This window comes from Anomaloglossus baeobatrachus, chromosome 5, assembly GCF_048569485.1.
Source record: "Anomaloglossus baeobatrachus isolate aAnoBae1 chromosome 5, aAnoBae1.hap1, whole genome shotgun sequence".
Classification (NCBI taxonomy): Eukaryota; Metazoa; Chordata; class Amphibia; order Anura; family Aromobatidae; genus Anomaloglossus; species Anomaloglossus baeobatrachus.
Genome location: NC_134357.1, coordinates 324,550,459 through 324,570,141, shown reverse-complemented (window position 1 = coordinate 324,570,141; position 19,683 = coordinate 324,550,459). Strand labels below are relative to the sequence as shown.

The following is a 19,683-nucleotide window of genomic DNA, read 5'->3' as shown; positions in this document are numbered from 1 at the left end:
CACCTCTGGCCCTGCGCCCCGCTATTAGACTATTACTCCCGGCAGCCTTAGGGCGCAACTCTACCTGTGCAGAGTTATTCCAACTCTGCTGCATCATTGACCACCCCAGGGGAAAGCTGAACAGCGGCGGCACCTATCTTGCTACATACCACAGGTGGTGTCACGAAATCTCCCCTGTAAATATTCCCCTCCACCACAATCTGTTTTGAATGAAACCGCTGGGGTCACGGAACCGGGCCTTGCCACCACAGCATCCCAGAAACTGATCCGCAGCCCGGTAATGAGTAACACCAGGCCCTGGTGCAGGCGTGTCCCATCCACCAAAGGTCGCGCAAAGTATTGTGCAAGAGAAAGCTGGAGTCAGTGTTTGTGAAAAAACTGTAATGATGTAATTTTTTAAATATTCTTAGAATTGAGCAATTGAAAGGATAGAAAAATCACCAGCTTTTTCAGACAATTTTGCCCTTGGAGATCTGTGTAATAATTAATGACTTCTGAGTAATCACAATTTACAAACTGTCAAGCTTTATACTGCACACACCCAAGCTTGTGAAATCCTAAGTCAAGACTTAAAATGATTAAGGTGAGCCACAGCGATCGCATCTACATATTTGAAGGAGGATGCTGATGATGCTTGAGGATTGGGATATTAGAACACTGATAAACTGAAGAACCAGTCATTTGATCCAAGTCACCATCTGAACGCAATCATGGGAGGATGGTCGTCAAGTAAGTCTCGGTATAGTTCACTTCTTTATAAAGCATATTGCAGAGACCATGGATTATGGACAATGGCAGTTGCTTACACTTGCTATGGACTGTAGAAAATGTTATCTTTTAGTAGCATGATATTCTAACTACTACGCTTGTAAACTTTAGTAGGTGTAGGTGCGAAAGAGGGCTCCAGTGCTAAAATATTACTGTACCTTAACCCAGTCTTCTAATTTAATGTGATAGCCATAGCCATAAGTCATCTCATTCTGGCCTCTATAGACCACGCAATTGTCAATCTGCCAGTAATTATGGGGAAAGGATGGGAGTACTCCGTCCCTAAAAAGCAGAAAATTGTGTGTGGGGTTTTTATTGTCATGAATGGCTTTTCTCTGCCTGCAAATCCCTTATTCACCTGCGTATAGAATATGGTCTGCCTCTGCACTAGACCTTCAACTCGCCCATCGCCTGATGACTTCCATTGATTGCCATGAAACCAATGAATGGTTGATTCAAGTGGGGTCTTTGGATCAATGTCATTTTGTGGTATTTTTGAGTAAAGTCCTGAAACAGTGGATATGAATGTCATTCCTTTAAAGTTAACCTGTCAGGTGCAATATGCACCCAGAACAGTTCTGGGTGCATATTGCTAATCCCTAACTGTCCCAGCATCTAGCAGCTTAGATAAAGAGATCTTTTTAAAAAAAAAAGTTTCTAAAGATCCTTTGATATGCTAATGAGCATAGGGCTCACCACAAGTGCATTAGTTCCTGTACTCATTCTAACCTCTTGGCAGGTTAGCACACCCCTGTGGGTGTGGTGACGCACATACTGGTATCCGTTGTCACTGCCTCAGATTTCTGGTTTAGGGTCAGTGCGCATGATCAGAAGTCACCACATTTCTTGTCATGCGCACTAGACTGCTCTGAAGCTGGGACACATACACTTGGCTTCACAGTGCGCATGACTGGATTTGCACTGCGTTCTGATCATGTGCACTGACACTAAGCCTAGCGTCTGAGGTGGTGACACCGGACACTGTATGCGCGTCACAAACGATGACTCCAGGCAATTCTGCATTGAATAGCATGTTGGCACGCCCATAGGGCTGTGCTAAGGGGGTAAAATGAGCACAGGAACTAATGGCCTTGCGATTAGTCCCTGTGCCCCTTATCATATCAAAAGGATCTTTTAGAATTACTTTTCTCGAAAGATCCCTTTATTTTTAAGATCCTTCTGATATCCTAATGAGCACAGGGACTAATCTCAAAGGTGTTAGTTCCTGTGCTCAAAAGCCCTTGTGACTAGTCCGTGTACTCATTAGCATATCCTTTGGGATCTTTAGAAATACATTTTTATAACGATCTCTTAATGTATGGTACTATAGCCTGGGACAGTTAGGCAGGGATTAGCAATATGCACCCAGAACTGCTCGTGGTTTTGGGTGCATATTGCACCTGACAGGTTCCCTTTAAAGCTACATAATGGTATACTGCCCATTGTATAGATCATTGGTGCAGATCACAATTCTGCTTAATATACTCAATCTTCTATAGGAAGTCTATTTCTCTGTTCTGTAATTGAAACTATTAGTAAGTTATTATGCACACTCAAACCCTCAGAAAAGGGACAAGCCTCTAATAAATGATCATTCTAGTAACACTGTTAACCAGGTCTAAATGTAATTCCATGGCAGTATAATCTCATAATGACAAGCATTACTAATGTCAATAAAAACATGTGAAGACATAACTCCATGCAACATACTGTAGAAAATATCCTTTACAGACCAGGCTGAACTTCCTCAGTGCTTGCCCACAGAGACCCAGTTTTTATGCGAACTCTTCTTTACCCCATAGTGTGGGCCACCCACCACCATCCTCCATGGTTTTATGACTTTATATAAATCTGGTCTAAATACACATGTTGTGGACTAAACTTTGTTAGAACAGCAGTCTATCCAGACTCTCCCATACACTATGCACAAGAGCTCTCAGGTTGGAAGAGCAATCGTGTTTGCAACTGGGTGATGGGAGAAAATAAAAGGAAAGAATTAAAATATAAAACTGTTTGAACACTCTCTTCCCTGATGTCATTCCTGAGGGAATAGCCTGACGTCCCACTAAACATCAGTTGGCAAACTCCTCTTTTTTATGGGATACTTAGATGTAAATGATGGAGGACATTGTCCTGAGCACCTGTCACTGCCTATTTTTTCATTCTTGTATTCTACACCCAAGTGAAGGTATTGGTCATTTTAAGTGTCACACGAATCGCACACTGGTATGATCCATGTGACAGTGTGACACATACCGGAGAAAATGCGGGTCTTTTAAATATAAATATCTATATTTACCTGTATCCAGTGGTGCTGTCTTCGGCTCTGCTGCCTACCACTTCTGACCACTGCTCATTATATTCATTGATTATTCACTGTAGAGGAGCTGGAAACCAGAGCATCGCCGGAGACTTCAGTGCTGGGGACAGCATCGGAGACCGCATCGGAGACCGCATCGCTGGGGACAAGTGAGTATCCAGCTGTGTGTGTGTGTGTGTGTGTGTGTGTGTGTGTGTATGCTTGTTGTATCCATGTGTCTGTGTGTATGTGTGGCGCCCCTGAGGCTTCAGGCGCCACAGGTTATTGCACCTCCATGAGGGTGTAGTACTTATCCTGGGTCCAGGGAAGGTCGGTACCGGTTTACACACACATACAGTAACACTGGGTTGCCCTCCCCAAATGGAGACCGAGCCAGGGTAGGATCACAGTAGGGGGTCACTATAGCAGTAGGTTTACAGGACGCTACCACACCAGGGGCTCCCTGGATCCACTGGACCAGGGACTCAGGGACAAGTAGAAGCAACCACCAGGGGTAGTCAGGAGCACACAGTGGGAAGAGCATGTTGACCTGGTGAAAGCTGTGAACTAGCCAGTGGCAGAGGCTAGGGGCCAGGGGCAACAGCTTGGAACACACAACACCACATAAGAGAATAGCTGCACACACAAAGCAGAGCGGACGTGCCGCAAGCGGCTCTGTGGGCCAAGGCATTTAACACTGTCGCTGGGGAGAAGCGGGCAGCTGCTTCCACAGGACCGGCGCGGTTGGAATACAGAATCCTAGGGCAGATACACTTCACGTTGTCTGCCAACTGTGCAAGGGTCGCGGGGAACAGCTAGAATAGTCACCGGACCCATCCCAATGAATCTGCAGCTAAGTAGCATATAGGATCTGGGTTTGAGGACCGGCCCCACAACGGAACCACGCTATCTGCATACAGAACAGGACACTTTACTGACACCGGGATCCCCAAGTGCTTCATGCTACGGGGGTCCGATACTTGGCACTTCAAAGGAGGAAAGGGCTCACAAGCTGACACACACACCGGACTTGACCTTTCACGGATCCGGGATCGGCTGCAGCCCATTGTGGCAGAGAATGGTACTCTGGGGCAGCGCCTGAAAAACCTGTGAGTAAAAAGACCTGTAACCACAGACCCTGTCTCTGCCTCTCCAGTGGGGCGCCAATGGGGACTACCACCACCCCCGTCCTCAATCATCCTCCTCGGGGTAATCCCGCTACACCTGTGGGGAGTGACACCATCCCGGCTGCACCCCAACATCTGTCCCAGCAAGGGACACTGCAGCGGCGGCCGGCTACCTGGCCGCATACCACAGGTGGCATCACAATCATCCTAATAGACTTTCCTAACTGTCACCCCTGTCCTCCACCTCAAACTACCACCTTCATCCTCCATTCCTGCCCCCCATTCACCGCCATCCTTCCCTTCCTGTACTCCAGGGTGCAACAGAACATATACGTGTTCTACGTGTGTGTGTGTGTGTGTGTGGTGAGAAGCTGGAGCATTGCGGGGACAGTACCGCTGGGGACAGCGCCAGGGATGGCATCCTGGAGGACACAATTGCTGGTGACAAGTGTGTGTGTGTGTGTGTGTGTTTGTGTGTGTGAGACCTGGAAGCCGGATCATCGCTGGGACAGCATTGGGGACTGAGTTCCCAATGAACTCTGATGAACCAGTGAGGCTGTTGTGGGGGTGTCATCAGGATGTCATCAGAGTTCATTGGGAGCTCCAATGTTAGCCTGATTCAGCACTCTGCCCTAAAACCAGGCTATGTCCATTACCATTCTTAGCAGGAGTCTAGCTGTCCAGATATGGAGATTTTAACTTGGCATTTCGATCAAGGCATGGAGGGTTTTTTTTTCCAGTTAGTGGCAGTTTAGAGACGCACCTCACATGCATTGGCCAATACATAAGCGAAGTGTCTTTTTTTTTTTTTTTTTTTTCAAATATTCCTATAGCTGTAAAGCAATACTAGAGTTTCCCTTTTTCATTGTTAGCATTTTAGTGTGCAGCTGTATATATTTTGTAGTTATAAATGGCAGTCAAAAGCGGGAGGCAACAGTCGAAGAAAACCGCGCTGGATACAGGTAAATACAGAATCTTATTTCAGACACGTGTTTACTCCAGTACGTGTCACAAGTATGCAAACACAGATGTCACACACGTGACCATAACCATGCATGTGACTTATACCTGATTAAACACTGACATCTGAAACCGGCCGAACTCCAACTTAAAGGTTTACTGTTTGTTTCTGGCCTCTAATGGCCAGCACAGAATTAAAATAAGATGGTAGTCACAACCCCTTAGTTAGCAATGCCTCATCACTGCTCCAATCTGTCTACTGGTTGTAGTGGTGACGGCAACACTATTGCCCACTCTACTGCTACAGCTGCTTGCTGAACTTAGCGGCTCGTTCCATTTACATTCTCAAAACCGCTCAGCTTGCTGATGGGTTGCCATGGTGATTTGCGCTACAGTTATGGCTTAATCACTGCAGCCAATAAATTTGTAGACTCAACGCATAGGCAGTGGTGGACTGGGGGTGGGTAAATAACATCTGACTTATTTTAACTCTGTGCTGGCCATTAGAGGGCAGAAAACCTGTTTAAATCCAATTTACTCATGGCACATGTGTTTATAGCTTTTCTACTGCTGGATAACGTGGAGAAAAACAACTTTTGTTACTTTCTGTGACTCCCAAATTTGAGAAACTAAGTTTAACAGGTTTTCTTATTCCTAAAGTGAAAGGCAAAGATAAAAGCAGTCCCATGTAACAGCATACAGGAGTTCAACTGAGCCGTCAAGGCTCATGGTTCTCGATGGCAAGTTATCACAGGAACATATAGCTATTGTATAGGTCTCCTCTGCATGAGCCTTGAGGCAAATGTAATCCCCCTGGTTAAATATTTTAAGTGGTCATCCCGACTCGAGACCAAATTGATTAGACTGCTGAGTTGTGACAGAGTACATTATACAATAACCAGCGCAAATAGGTGGTCAAGTCACCATATATGCGATTTTTCATATTTGTAGTCACGTGACTACTAGTTGCGTCGGCTTCTTTCAATTTTCTTCTATAGAAATGAATTGCATGTGATCACATTCACTAGTTCAAGTGAACCACCGCTCATGCCAGTAATACTGGAAAATCCTGACCGCAGTCTGCAGAATTTTTTTTCTTCCAACCTAAACAACCCTTTAGGGTGAGGAGGCCATAAAGCAATAATCTAATATAAATTCATCAATCCATTTTGCTCTTTCATTTTCTATAAATCCAGACATGTCAAGGTCACACCCAGAAGCTCCATTAAGTTTCTGCTTAATAAGTAATCAAACTGTGTAACTTTCTTTCCTTACATTTATAGGGCAGTCGCCTCTAAGGCTGTGTGCCCAGGGTCAGGGTTCAGTGCTTTGGAGTCAGTGTGTTTTCACTGAATCTAAAATGCTGCGTTGTACAGTAGAAGCGCAGAAAATGGGATTTCTAGAAATCTGCCCACTGTGCTGTTTTTCCCGCAGAAAAAACTGAACTGGGATGCGTCTTCCCGAGTCACAGGTCAATTCTTTTGCTGCAGAGACATAAGCATTCTCCAGGGAGAACAGGGAGGGACCGTATGAGTCTGGATTGTGGGTACGAGCAGCTGTGTTCTCCTCTGGAGTAGACTTGTGGCCCCGCAGGTCAGGACCTAGCGGGTCCTGATTGTGTGCACATACCCTAAAACTCAAATCTACTTATACCGTCACATAGATTATACTTTTACTGCTGCAGTAAATTTTGCTTGCAAACACCACCACCGCTACTCCCCTAGGACTGTAGACGTTTGAGTTTTGGAGGTGACTCACTTTTTTAATATAGATGCATCAAAAATAAACTTGATCTGTACATTCTGCATAGAATTGTAATTACTTGTTTTGTTTAAATTTTTATCGCACATGTACTTTCAATGACATTTTAGGTTGGGTTCACATACCCAGTATTCATCTGTTAGAACATATCCTGCAGGGATCCGTTAGGGGAAAAATGTTTTGGAAACACCACTTTTGTCCATTAACTGCCTGCTGGTTCATTTTTTTTGGGATGGCAGGAAAAGTGTTAAATATCTGCACTGTTGATGGACAAGATGCAGAGTATGTGAAGAGGATAAGCCAGGTAGGTACGGTATAATCCAAGTAGTTTGTCTATTTTGAAGTCGCTGCTCAGGCCAAAAGACTACTTCTACTCCAGCAGGATACAGCTAAACCCCCACTAGGTGGAGCCATTCACACTCACTTTCAAATATGGAGGTGTGTCGCCCTGGGCAAGCCAGGGGACACGGGTCACAACACCACCACACCCCACACTCCAGGTAGGCACATCAATGCTAACCAGAAATCCTTGTTGCCTTCCTCCAGGAGTTTGATGATGCACACCAGGGGGTGGGCCAGGCGGTTGGCTCCGCCCACCGAGGAGCTCAACTCTGGAGGCGGGAAAATCAGGCAGTTGAAGTCTAGCTGAGGGCTAGCGTGGAGTCAGCTCAGGGAGGAGCAGGAGTGAGGAGCTAAGTGAAAGTAGTGAAAGTGGAAAAGGAGGAAAGCAAGTGAAGTGACAAGAAGGAAGGAAAGCCTGAAGGGTCCAGCTTTGTGTAGGGCCAGGTCAGCAAGGTCAGCAACGGCAGTGACTGTCTGGAGGGGGACCGTTTGGAAGTTCCTGGAAGGACCCCGTTGGCTGTGTGCCCGGTGGTCTGGAGCAGTGTTCCGAAGGACAGTCAGCACCAGGGCAGGGGCCTCTCGGACCCCGGCAAGGCTAGGAGTCGCCCAATTTGCCGAATCAGTCAGTGACGGGGACGCAGATCCCCCAACAACCAAGTCCCGATTGAAGGCAACAGCCCAACCTGAAGCAGAGAGACACCGCCACCGCCAGGGCACCAGTTTCTCAGGGCCAGCGCCTGCGGGCAAAGTGCAGAGCTCCTCCGGCCCAGATTGCAGTCGGGGAGCGGGTAACCGGAGGGAATCCACCGCTACCACAAGTCAAACAAAGGTGCAAGGAAGAGGGACATCACCGTCACCTACCGGGAGTGCAGGTGCAGCCATCTGTGGGACCGTCCTACCAGCCGTTTGGTTTACCGTACAAACTGTGTCCACGTCTCAGGCTGAGTGAGTACCACAGTGCCGCAAGGCACAGTGCTGCCGCCGCGTCCCTGCGCCCACCAGGCCCCGCATCTCACAAACCTTCACCGGGCCCCGGGATCACCAACCCCTACCCACGGAGGGGCAACATAACAACTGGCTGCTCCGCATCACCATCCCCGGGATCCCATATTGAGCAGCGGTGGTGAAATCACCACAACCGTGGGTGGCGTCACGAACTATAACAATCCCCACACCCAACCACAAAACCCCCTTTCACTCACGGGCGAGGAGTGTCGCTCGAGAAACCCCGGGATCCGGCCCACAGCTCGAGCCACCACTGAGCAGCTGCCGGACCCGAGCAGAAGGGGTGAGCGCGGTGTGCTGACACCCTTTTCCCCGCCCGCGACAGAGGAGGTGATGGCTGGATGGTAAAACTTCACACTAGTGGCTTGCATAGAGCACTGTTCACACTAGCAGACGCACAGTCACAAACCCGCAGCCTATTAGGTGACGCCCATACTATTAGATCAGGTGGGCTGCCAAGCCGTACCCCCACTGCGCGCTACGTAGGGACAAACACTAATAGCAAGGCCTAACAAAAAGGGGCCTGGCTGTATCCTGTACAAAAAGAGGGTTTTTGTTAGAGCTGTGGCCATAAGACGTAAGCCTACAACCCTCGTCATGGGAACCTCATGCTTGTAGGTCCCTACACTATATATAGTATAAAAAAGCAAAAAACATACATATACACACACTATATAATATATAGTGTGTGTGTATATGTATGTTTTTGCTTTTTTATACTATATATAGTGTAGGGACGTACAAGCATGAGGTTCCCATGACGAGGGTTGTAGGATTACGTCTTATGGCCACAACGCTAACAAACCTCCATATTTTTTTTTTTTTTTTTGTACAGGATACAGCCAGGCCCCTTTTTGTTAGGCCTTGCTATTAGAGTTTCTGTCCCTACGTAGCGTGCAGTGGGGGTACGGCTTGGCAGCCCGCCTGATCTAATAGTATGGGCGTCAATAGGCTGCGGGTTTGTGACTGTGCGTCTGCTAGTGTGAACAGTGCTCTATGCAAGCCACCAGTGTGCAGTTTTACCTTCCAGCCATCACTTCCTCCATATATTTGGAAGTGAGTGTGAATGGCTCCACCTGCACCTGTGTTGCCTCCACCTAGTGGGGGTTTAGCTGTATCCTGCTGGAGGAGTAGTAGTTTTTTGGCCTGAGCAATGTACAGCTGCAATTCCATCTTGCTGTAAGTAATGATATTCTTTTGCTTTTTTATACTATTTCGAACTCTAAACCTTCAGGATTTTTATAACTGACAACCATTAAGCAGTAACGCTTGTCATTTATAGCAGTTATTGTGTTAAGTGGAATATTCCAGGTAAATCTCAAAACATCTGATTATCTTGCTCATGAAGAACAAATATCTGAATTATACCTCACTTTGCCTTACTTGAGACTAGTTGCATAATACTTGTTGAACCAGTTTGTGAATGTTCATTTTGTAAATATTGTGTGGGTACTGAACATTGTTCACCTTTAAAATTGCCCCAGGTATTCCTTTTTATTTAACCATTTTTACAATGAAGCCTCTATAGATTTTATTTGTAATACCCGCCCCCCCTTCCCGAGCTTTGAATTGTTTTCCATGAGAAATGGAGACACTGCGATGGGTATCTTTGCCAGCTTCACCAATGGCTGTCTTTGAAGATGCATATATTTTCTCAGCAGTATCTCATTCATACAGTAAATCAGATCTATGCTATATGGATGTTCATAACGTGGGCAGATTCAGAAGAGCGATTCCACGGGCCTCTCTTCTACAATGTATAGAATAGTGTGACTATAAAGTTTAATTCTCTGGGGATCAGCAGTTATGGGAATATAAAAATGGAGACACTGGGCCGATTCATCAAAGCTTTTATGCCAGAACTGCAATAATAACATTTTGGTGCAGAGCAAGGCTGTGCTAAAATTGTGATTTGTGCCAGAACAAATGGCATATTGATTTGTACGTCAGATAAGGGTCAATAATTTGAAATGAGTTCTTATGAGAGCTTATTCCTCAATGATTATACTACAAAATCTGATCCACACATCCAACAAGTGTGACTAGGTGCTACCTGTAAAAAACAAAAAGTAACTTCAAAATGCATACAGCTGCACACTAAAAAGCCAACAATGTATAAGGGAACTCTGGTATTGCATTACTGCTATAGGAATATATAAAAAGATATTTTGTTTATGAATTGGCTAATGCATGTAAGCCCGGTCACCACAGCAAGGTATATCTGTGCAAACCGGGAACCTAACTTGAAATGCTACTATCTGGGTTAAAAACATCTGTCTGGGCAGCTAGACTATAAATCTAACTTGGAATGTGCCTAGCTGGGTTACAAACCTCCATTTATGGGCAGCTAGCATACATGGAGGATATAGCAGTAATGCAATACCAGAGTTCCCTTATACATTGTTGGCTTTTTAGTGTGCAGCTGTATGCATTTTGATATTCCTCAATGATTGACCTGACCAAACAAGTCTTTAGTTCCTAGGGCAGTATGAGATGTAAACACTGTCCTGCAGGTAAGTTGTTTTGTGTTGAGTCAACATGTAATTATTTTGTCCTTGGCTTATTACAACAGTGATGTGGTTACATTCAGTCAGTATTTTTCCCTTTATTTGATTATTTATTATACCAAATGCTTACAGACCACTATATTCCACCAACTCTAATTGATATTTTGCAATAGCCACAGTCTAGTTTAATACGTGAAGTGATGGTGCTGGGGGTGATAGTCATAGGCGAGGGTGGAAAGTTCAGCTTGCTGCTTTTAAATGAGGTTTGGGTGTGTGCTGGGGTTGTTTCTTTAGTTACCTCCAGGGCAGTCTTGTTACTCCTCACCTGGTCCATGGGGGTCACAGATAACAATGACACTCTTAACAAGGCAGACTTGCAGCAAGGCAGTACACTTCATTGCGTCCTCTACGTAACAGAGGCACCAACGTACTGGTTACTGGCGACAGCACTTTCTTATGAACGGTTTAATGGCTAGTGAGTTAAGCTAGTCCTACTTCCAATGGAAGCCATGGGTCAATATGTTGCGCAGGGTTCCCTGCCCAATACCAATATCCTTTAACACCTTCACGAACGTCCGATTTTTTATGCTTTCCATTTTTTTAGACCTTCTTCCGAGAGATACGTAAAAAAAATTTTGATTCAATGAATCTGGTCATTTGAGGGCTTTTTTTTTTTTTTTTTTTTTTTTTTTGCGGAACAAGCTTTACTTTTAAATGCAACCATGAGTCTTGCCATATAGAAAAACTGCAAAATTTAAAAAGCAGAAAAATTGCAAAAAAAGTGCAATTTGAGATTTTAGTCACTGTTCACTATATGGTAAATCTGATGTGTCGGTGTGATGCCTGAGGTCGGATTGAGTTCGTAGACACCAAACATGTAGAGGTTTAATTTTATCTAAAGGGGATAAAAAAAAATCAGAAGTTTGTCCGAAAAAAGTGGAGTACGTTTTGCACCATTTTCTGCGACCTGTAGCATTATCATTTTTTTGGAGATCTCTGGCTCAATGACTGCTTATTTATTTGCATCTCGGGCTGCCTTTTGTTAATGGCACTATTTTTGCGCCATTCCTACGTTTCGATCGCCTGTTGCATTTTGCGCAAAATATGCGGCGACCAAAAACGTAATTATGGAGTTTGCAATTTTTTGCCGATTTACGTTCAGATTAATTGATCTTATATTTTGAGTGGGCATTTCTGAACGCGACGATACAAAGTGTGTATTTTTATTTTTTTAACACTATCTTTCAATGGCACAAAAGAGGGGTGATTTGATTCGGGTGTCCATCTGCAGAAAGTGTGTGTGTGTGTGTGTGTGTATATATATATGCAAAAATGGTGCAAAACAGAGCACACGCTAACAGTGTGCTCCATTAGTCAATGGCCCTGCCGGCGCATGCGTCCGAAACACTCTTTGCAGAGTGGGGGAGGGGTGGTTCGGACGGATGCTCCGACGAGAGCTGTGAACGTAAGACAAAACGCAATCTGAAAGGAGCCTAAGCTCAGGACTTCTGCAGTGTTTTGAGTGACTGGTAAGTATCTTGGTATCCTGACCGCCACAGTTTTTAAAGTTCTTCACTCGACCAGTTTTTTTATGGTTAGTTATTCATATATTGGCTGCAGGTCTCAACCTGAAAAGCAAAGTTCAGGTTTGCTATGAAAATCTGCAGTCCTAATGGCTACACATGTGAATCCTCACAACATGTACACTGTGCAATGGCAGGATTCTCTGGTGCCGCCACTGAGAGCACCAGTTATGTGACCACAAGTATGGGATATGCATACTCCTGACACATTCCGACTAGACATACAGACCCTAGCTCAATACGCCTGAATTGATCAAGGCTGTGCACGTCTAGTCGGAATCCTGGCAGAAGTATGAATATTGCAGTCTCCTGACCCAGGACCAGAGAATGCCATCCATTCATGTGATATGAGGATTCACAAGTCTGCCATCAGTGACTATAGACTTTTGTACCAAACCTGGTCAGCCTCTTAAACTGAACAGCCTCACAGGCATATGAGGCTGTCTGGCTGCAGGTCTCCTGACCAGAACTAATCTGTGCATCACGATCTTACTCAACACAGTTGAGTATCGGGTCCTACTCTTTAACAATTTTAACCTTGCAGTCAGAACCAGAACAGAATGACAAGCTAAACAAAGTGAAATAAGGCTCTATATTGTATAATGTAGAGGAATATAAATGATGCTCAACTAGTTTTATGTAAATTGTGACTACATGATAGGACATGGCAAGAGATTGATAAATGAGATACTGATATTTTCATTAGCTTGTTGGGTTGTAAATTAAGATGTTTTTGATATGCAAAATAAAAACTCTTAAATTCATAAAGGCAAGATCAATCAGTGTTGCTTAAATAAGCTGGAAAATTCCAGATCAGAATTGTATGCTAGACTTAAGTGACTGTCCAGTCATTGGGTACGGGAATAAAACAAGCCAGCATGTGTGATTGAACGGCACCAGTATTTTACTGAGTGTGATCATGCTTGCTTTTATTATAAAAAGAAAAAAATATAGATATACAGATATATATATAAATAAAATATATATATTATATATTTATATATTATGCTCTTCACTACTGTATGAACTCCTTGACCAAAAGTGATCACGTCCATGGTACCTTACCGAGAAGGCTCAAAATCTGTTTGCATCCACTCCCCGCACTACTAGGTTCTAGCTTGGTGTTTAATAATTGCCCCGGGGTAAAGTCCTTATCGCACTCAAGTAGACTATCTTTAATACTTCACTCCAGCATGAGTGTCTTTTACTGCTGTATAAATTGAAGTCCCCAGTCATATGCTCTCCTTTCATTGGCTTCACATTTTATAGACATTGCTCTGATCACGCTATGCCATCTTGTGACTGCAATTTTTGACTTGCTGGAAGTCGGAAGTTGTCACAAGCTCCCAATGCATCTCTGTGAAAACCAAAATGAGTTGTGACCTCGGCACGCTCTATGAAACATCAGAGCTGCAGTCAGGTCACAGACTGACAGGAGCGCAATGATAGGTGAAGATGCCGGAAGGGGAGTGTGCCTCCCCCGTGCCAGCAGCCGTGCTGCTCTGATCCGGATCTGCGGTATGGCTCGAGGGACTTTACCGGACCTGGGGGTCACGCGGGCACTTTGAATAAAAGGGGAATGTATTTGTATTGGGGTTGTTGAAAACTGTGACGCCACCTACGATGTGTGGTGAGATGTAGTACCACCGCTGCTGCTGTGGGGTCCCCGGGGGCGATGGGCTGGCAGCTGGATGTTAACCCCTCCGTGGGCAGGGATGGATGCCCCGGGGCCCAATGTCTGTGCAGGGGATGATAACGGCAGGGGCCGGCGCACCCGGTTGGGCCGGGAAAGTGATTCAACAGTGAGTAAATCACACAAGTCTTTTGGTAAACCAAGGTGATGGTGGTATCTGGTCCCACACCCGGGCTGGTGGTCAATGCCCTTTTCCTCTGCACTATGTGTTTTCTTATGTAGACTTCCCGGTGTGTAACGCAGGAGTCCGCTCCCGGTCCTCTGGTTGGGAGCTGTGCCAGTCAGACGCTGACCCGTGGAATCTACTGGGCCCTGTTGGATGCCCTATCCCTCTGTGGGTGGTTGTCTACTTTTCGGGACTTAGGTTGGGACAGGACCTGGAATCCTGCCCTCAATCTGTTAATTAGCTAGGCCGTCGGTGCCGGTCCTGGCTTCAGTGTCAGAGTACCCCTTCTGTTCACGGTTTCTGGGTCAGTTCTCCGGTGTCTGTACCGGCGGGCTACAACCCTGCCCCGGTCCACCTCCGGATCTGCCGAGCAGTCTTCCTGTCTCCTACTGGTGGTGACCACAGTCTGCCACCTAGCCTATGTGTCAGGGCTCCGACCCTGACACCTGTCAATTGGCACCTCCACTCCAGTCTTAAACTCAGACTAAACTGACTGTTTTCCCGCCCCGGGCTCTCCAAACCCCTAGGTGGTTGTTTCCTTCCCGCCTGTTCATGCCCACTGGTGTGCCTATCCTTCCTTGGGGAGGTAACTAGGGTTTTGTTGGCCGATTTAACCCTGTGGGAGAGCAGTGTTATGCGGGGGCCTATTCTTTGTGGCTACCTGGTTTTGCCAGGGAGTCACAGGAGTATAATAAAGGAGGCAGGGGACTTGCATTTAAAGCACCAGTGGTGCTTTAAAATAAATTTTGTAAAGGATTACATTAGGTTTAAAGCTAATTCCTGCTGCGAAGCGTATCTTCCAGACTGTATGCTTGAATTGGAGCACTGTAAATTTAAAGAAAACTACAGACAAAACTGGTTAGGCCAAGTATCAATTCCTAAGGGAATCATATTTGATAAACGGTCATTCATGGACCCCTCAAGTCCTCTACAAATTATAATTATAATGCAGTGTATCAGTAATGTCCAAACTTTTAGCAAACCTACTCAACTTGTGTGTTTTTTAACTGATCTGTAAAATTGTAATGTGGTTTTTATTTATTTTTTTTTTTGCCTAGCAATCCATCTGGAAAGTACCAATCTCCATAAAAAAACAAATGCGTTTGCACACCGAACCAGCAATTATATTAGCGAAGAACTCATTGTAAGGAGAGGTGAACCATTCTCTATGGACCTCACATTCAACAGACCGCCTCAATCTTCAGACAATCTCAAAATAACAATCAGTTCAGGTATATTTTTTTTTTCCCATTATTTTGAAGGTTCAATTCTGTAAAGCCACATGTCCTTATTACATTTTATAAAAATATAGCAGCTTTACAACATAAATTAAAACCTTTATTCCTAAATTAAAATATTGTCTTTTATATGGCCTCCAGTGTAAAATATTAACAACAAAGGGAAATGGGTATGTGATGTAACGACCTGGATTTATATATTAAATGTAGTGGTTGGAGTCTACACCTTGAACATATTGCTCCATGTTTACACATTAGTGGTGTCTTAGGCCATTGGCTTTCATATGTAGACCTATGGTATAAACTGTACTTTGAAGCTTAAAGCCTATGTGAACACATTAGGCATAGTGACTGAGTCTCCAGTACAATAAAGGTTAGTTTAGATCTACACAAAGCGAGTAATAGCCCTGGTTTACATTATTAAAAAAAAAAAGATGGCCAGAAACTACAAACTAGAAGTAACTAGTGATGAGTGACTATAGCCACAGAAGCAATGTCTGGAGTTAGTGTTGGGGGAGCTTGTCATTAAAGGGACAGATTTTTGGCTGCATTTTTACACCTGCTGGTACCATAATCAACCAAACAGTCCTAATTTACAATCCAGTCTAGTGTGGATTAATACAGCTACTCATAAAATACTGGAGGTGGCTGACCATATCCCACCCATCACATGCCCAGGAAAAGTAGTAAAATGTTAACCTCTTCACGACACATGACGTACTTGGTACGTCATGGATCGTGTCAGGGTAATCGCTGACGGCTGCTGCAGGCAGCTGGAAGAGCTCCATGCACATGTCAATGGATTTGAACAGCTGATATATGTGCCTCCCAGGCACAAGTGGATTTGCGATCCACCTGTGCCTATTAACCCCTTACAATGGGCTGCCAGACACTAACAGCGCACTGTACATGCCCGGAGCGGTAATCACGTACTCACGGCTGCCATCGGAAGTCACATGACGTGATCATGTGGTGCCGATGGTTGCCATGGTAGCACAGGGTCATGTGATGACTTCTGTAGCTATCATGAGTCACTTCCTCATTGCCTGCAGAGCGCCGTGTGTGAGGGAAGCTTTTCTTCAGATCTCAGCTGTGCAGCTCTGATCTACAAAAATGAATGAGTGATCTGACTGCTGATCCTTAGTCCCCTAGTGGGACTAGTAAAACAAAGTTTTTAAATTAAAAAAAAATAAAAAAACTAAGTTCAAATCACCCCTCATTCACCCCATTGAAAATTAAAAGGTTAAAATATACATATTTTGTATTGCTGCATTCAGAAATGCCTGATCTATCAAAATATAAAATCAATTAACCTAATCTGTAAACTGTGTAGCTGCAAAAAAAATTCCAAACTACAAAATTACATTTTTTTTTTTTTTTTTTTTTTTTTTTTTTTAATCGCTACAAATTTTGCACAAAATGCAATAACAGGCGATCAAAATGTAGCGTCTGCGCAAAAATGGTACTATTAAAATGACAGCTCGAGACACAAAAAATAATCACTGAGCCACAGAGCCAAAAAAAAGAGAACACTACGGGGTTTGGAAAATTAGTGACACAGTTTTTCTGCACTTGGAATTTTTTTTTTTTTTTGACGTTTTACAGTACACTATATATTAAAACCATGAGGTTTTTACTATAAAAAGAAGCCCTTTTGGCAAGGTTGACGGAAAAACAAAATATATGGATCTCTGAAAGGGAGTGCAACAAAAACAAAACAAAATATTGCCTGGGGGTGAAGAGGTTACTTACATTTTTCCGGTGTATGGTTGTGTGTTTTTTTTTTTGTTTTGTTTTTTTTTATATAAAGCTCTTGTCACTCTGTAAAAGTGGCATAATACTGACATTTATTTCTAGAAAAACTGTCAGAAATGCATGGTAATCTTCCCCATGCGCTTCCCATTCAGTTACAGCACTTTTCCATCCATTGACTTGCATTGGGTTCCTTTTTCGGTACGATTAGTACAAGTTATTTGGTACGACTAGTCCGAACCAGGAGATTTTGCTATTCGTCCATTACTCTAAGGCCTTAAAGCCATACATTGACAATAATATCCTAAAATTACACACTGTAATGGTTTGGTTAAATTATAAAGGATAAATGTATTTTATTAACGGTCTTGCATTTTTCGCTAACTTTTTTTTTTTTTTTCTTTAGCGTCTATAAATATAGAATTGCCAGTTACAATTCCAAATCCCAGCAATGCCGTGCCTTGGAGTGCAAGTAGTACTTTGAAAGTTAACACCTTGACAGTCACAATCAACTCCCCCTTGAATGCAGTTATTGGATGTTACACAATGGCACTGAGTTTCTCTAATGGAAGGAGTACCAGTTCTGCAAGCCTAGGAAAATTATATATGCTTTTTAACCCTTGGGCTAAAGGTACTGTTATATCTGCAGCACATTTAACTAATCTAGTTGAATTATACAGTACATCGTAACGTTGCTTACATTTGTTTCTTCCTAGAACAGAATAGCCCAGAATGAAAGTGGCAGTCGGAGTATAATTTGATTTAATGGAACTGGTAGCTAAATCTATAGAACTCCTTGTTACCATTTTTACAGGGTGGGCTCCCCAGTATGCAGCAACACCACGCACCAGGAAAGTGACTCTAGGCCAGTGATGGCGAACCTATGGCACGCGTGCCACCAGGGGCACGCTGAGCCCATTCTGGTGGCACGTGTGCTGTCGCCCAACCCTGCAGTTTTGATCTGCTAGTGCAGTCGCGCCGGCAGATCAAACCTGTGTTGGAGCGGAGGAGACATTTCTCCTCCGCTCTGACACTCCTCCTCCCCTAGGCTGCAGTGGGTTGCCTAGGAGACGGAGGAGCGTGAGAGAGCAGCGCCGGCGCCGTCTGCTGGCCGCGTGGGAACTGAGGACCCAGCAGCGCGCAGCGGGGGAGCGTGTGCAGGTAAGTTGTGTTGCTTTTTTTTTTTTTTTTTTTTTTTATAACTCGTGTGCGGCAGCGGCAGCAGCAGCATGGGGTGGGAGAAGAGGGGGAACGCACATGGCAGCAGGGGGGTGGGAGAGGGGGAACGCACATGGCAGCAGGGGGGTGGGAGAGGGGGAACGCACATGGCAGCAGGGGGGTGGGAGAGGGGGAACGCACATGGCAGCAGGGGGGTGGGAGAGGGGGAACGCACATGGCAGCAGGGGGGTGGGAGAGGGGGAACGCACATGGCAGCAGGGGGGTGGGAGAGGGAACGCACATGGCAGCAGGGGGGTGGGAGAGGGGGAACGCACATGGCAGCAGGGGGGGTGGGAGAGGGGGAACGCACATGGCAGCAGGGGGGTGGGAGAGGGGGAACGCACATGGCAGCGTGGGGTGGGAGAGGGGGAACGCACATGGCAGCGTGGGGTGGGAGAGGGGGAATGCACATGCCAGCGTGGGGTGGGAGAGGGGGAACGCAAATGGCAGCGTGGGGTGGGGGTGGGGGAACGCACATGGCAGCGTGGGGTGGGAGAGGGGGAACGCACATGGCAGCGTGGGGTGGGAGAGGGGGAACGCACATGGCAGCGTGGGGTGGGAGAGGGGGAATGCACATGGCAGCGTGGGGTGGGAGAGGGGGAATGCACATGGCAGCGTGGGGTGGGAGAGGGGGAATGCACATGGCAGCGTGGGGTGGGAACATACATGGAGAAAACATGCGTGCCAGGATGGGGGAAACATGCGTGCCAGGATGGGGGAAACATGCGTGCCAGGATGGAGGAAACATGCATGCCAGGATGGGGGAAACATACATGCCAGGATGGAGGAAACATACATGCCAGGATGGAGGAAACATACATGCCAGGATGGAGGAAACATGCATGCCAGGATGGAGGAAACATGCATGCCAGGATGGAGGAAACATGCCTGCCAGGATGGAGGAAACATGCATGCCAGGATGGAGGAAACATGCATGCCAGGATGGAGGAAACATGCATGCCAGGATGGAGGAAACATGCATGCCAGGATGGAGGAAACATGCATGCCAGGATGGAGGAAACATGCATGCCAGGATGGAGGAAACATGCATGCCAGGATGGAGGAAACATGCATGCCAGGATGGAGGAAAACATGCATGCCAGGCTGGAGGAAAGCATGCATGCCAGGATGGAGGAAACATGCCACGATAGGGAACATTTACCAGGAAGGGGTACATTTACCTGGATGGGGTACATTTACCTGGATGGGGTACATTTACCTGGATGGGGTACATTTACCTGGATGGGGTACATTTACCTGGATG

General features: G+C 45.5%; 1 protein-coding gene across 3 annotated transcripts in view; it reads left to right on the top strand.

Moving 5' to 3' along the window:
* The first annotated feature begins 618 nt into the window (after window positions 1–618).
* LOC142311399 (protein-glutamine gamma-glutamyltransferase E-like) overlaps window positions 619–19,683 on the top strand; it is a 70,102-nt gene continuing 51,037 nt past the window's right edge. The window contains exons 1-4 of one of the 3 annotated variants that reach the window (XM_075349784.1): window positions 619–729; window positions 3,151–3,237; window positions 15,270–15,443; window positions 17,608–17,832. In XM_075349784.1, coding sequence (XP_075205899.1) covers window positions 711–729; window positions 3,151–3,237; window positions 15,270–15,443; window positions 17,608–17,832 — 505 coding nt within the window. In that variant the 5' untranslated portion in view covers window positions 619–710. The remainder of the gene's footprint in view (window positions 730–3,150; window positions 3,238–15,269; window positions 15,444–17,607; window positions 17,833–19,683) is intronic. The other 2 variants (XM_075349785.1, XM_075349786.1) reach the window with 2 other exon arrangements.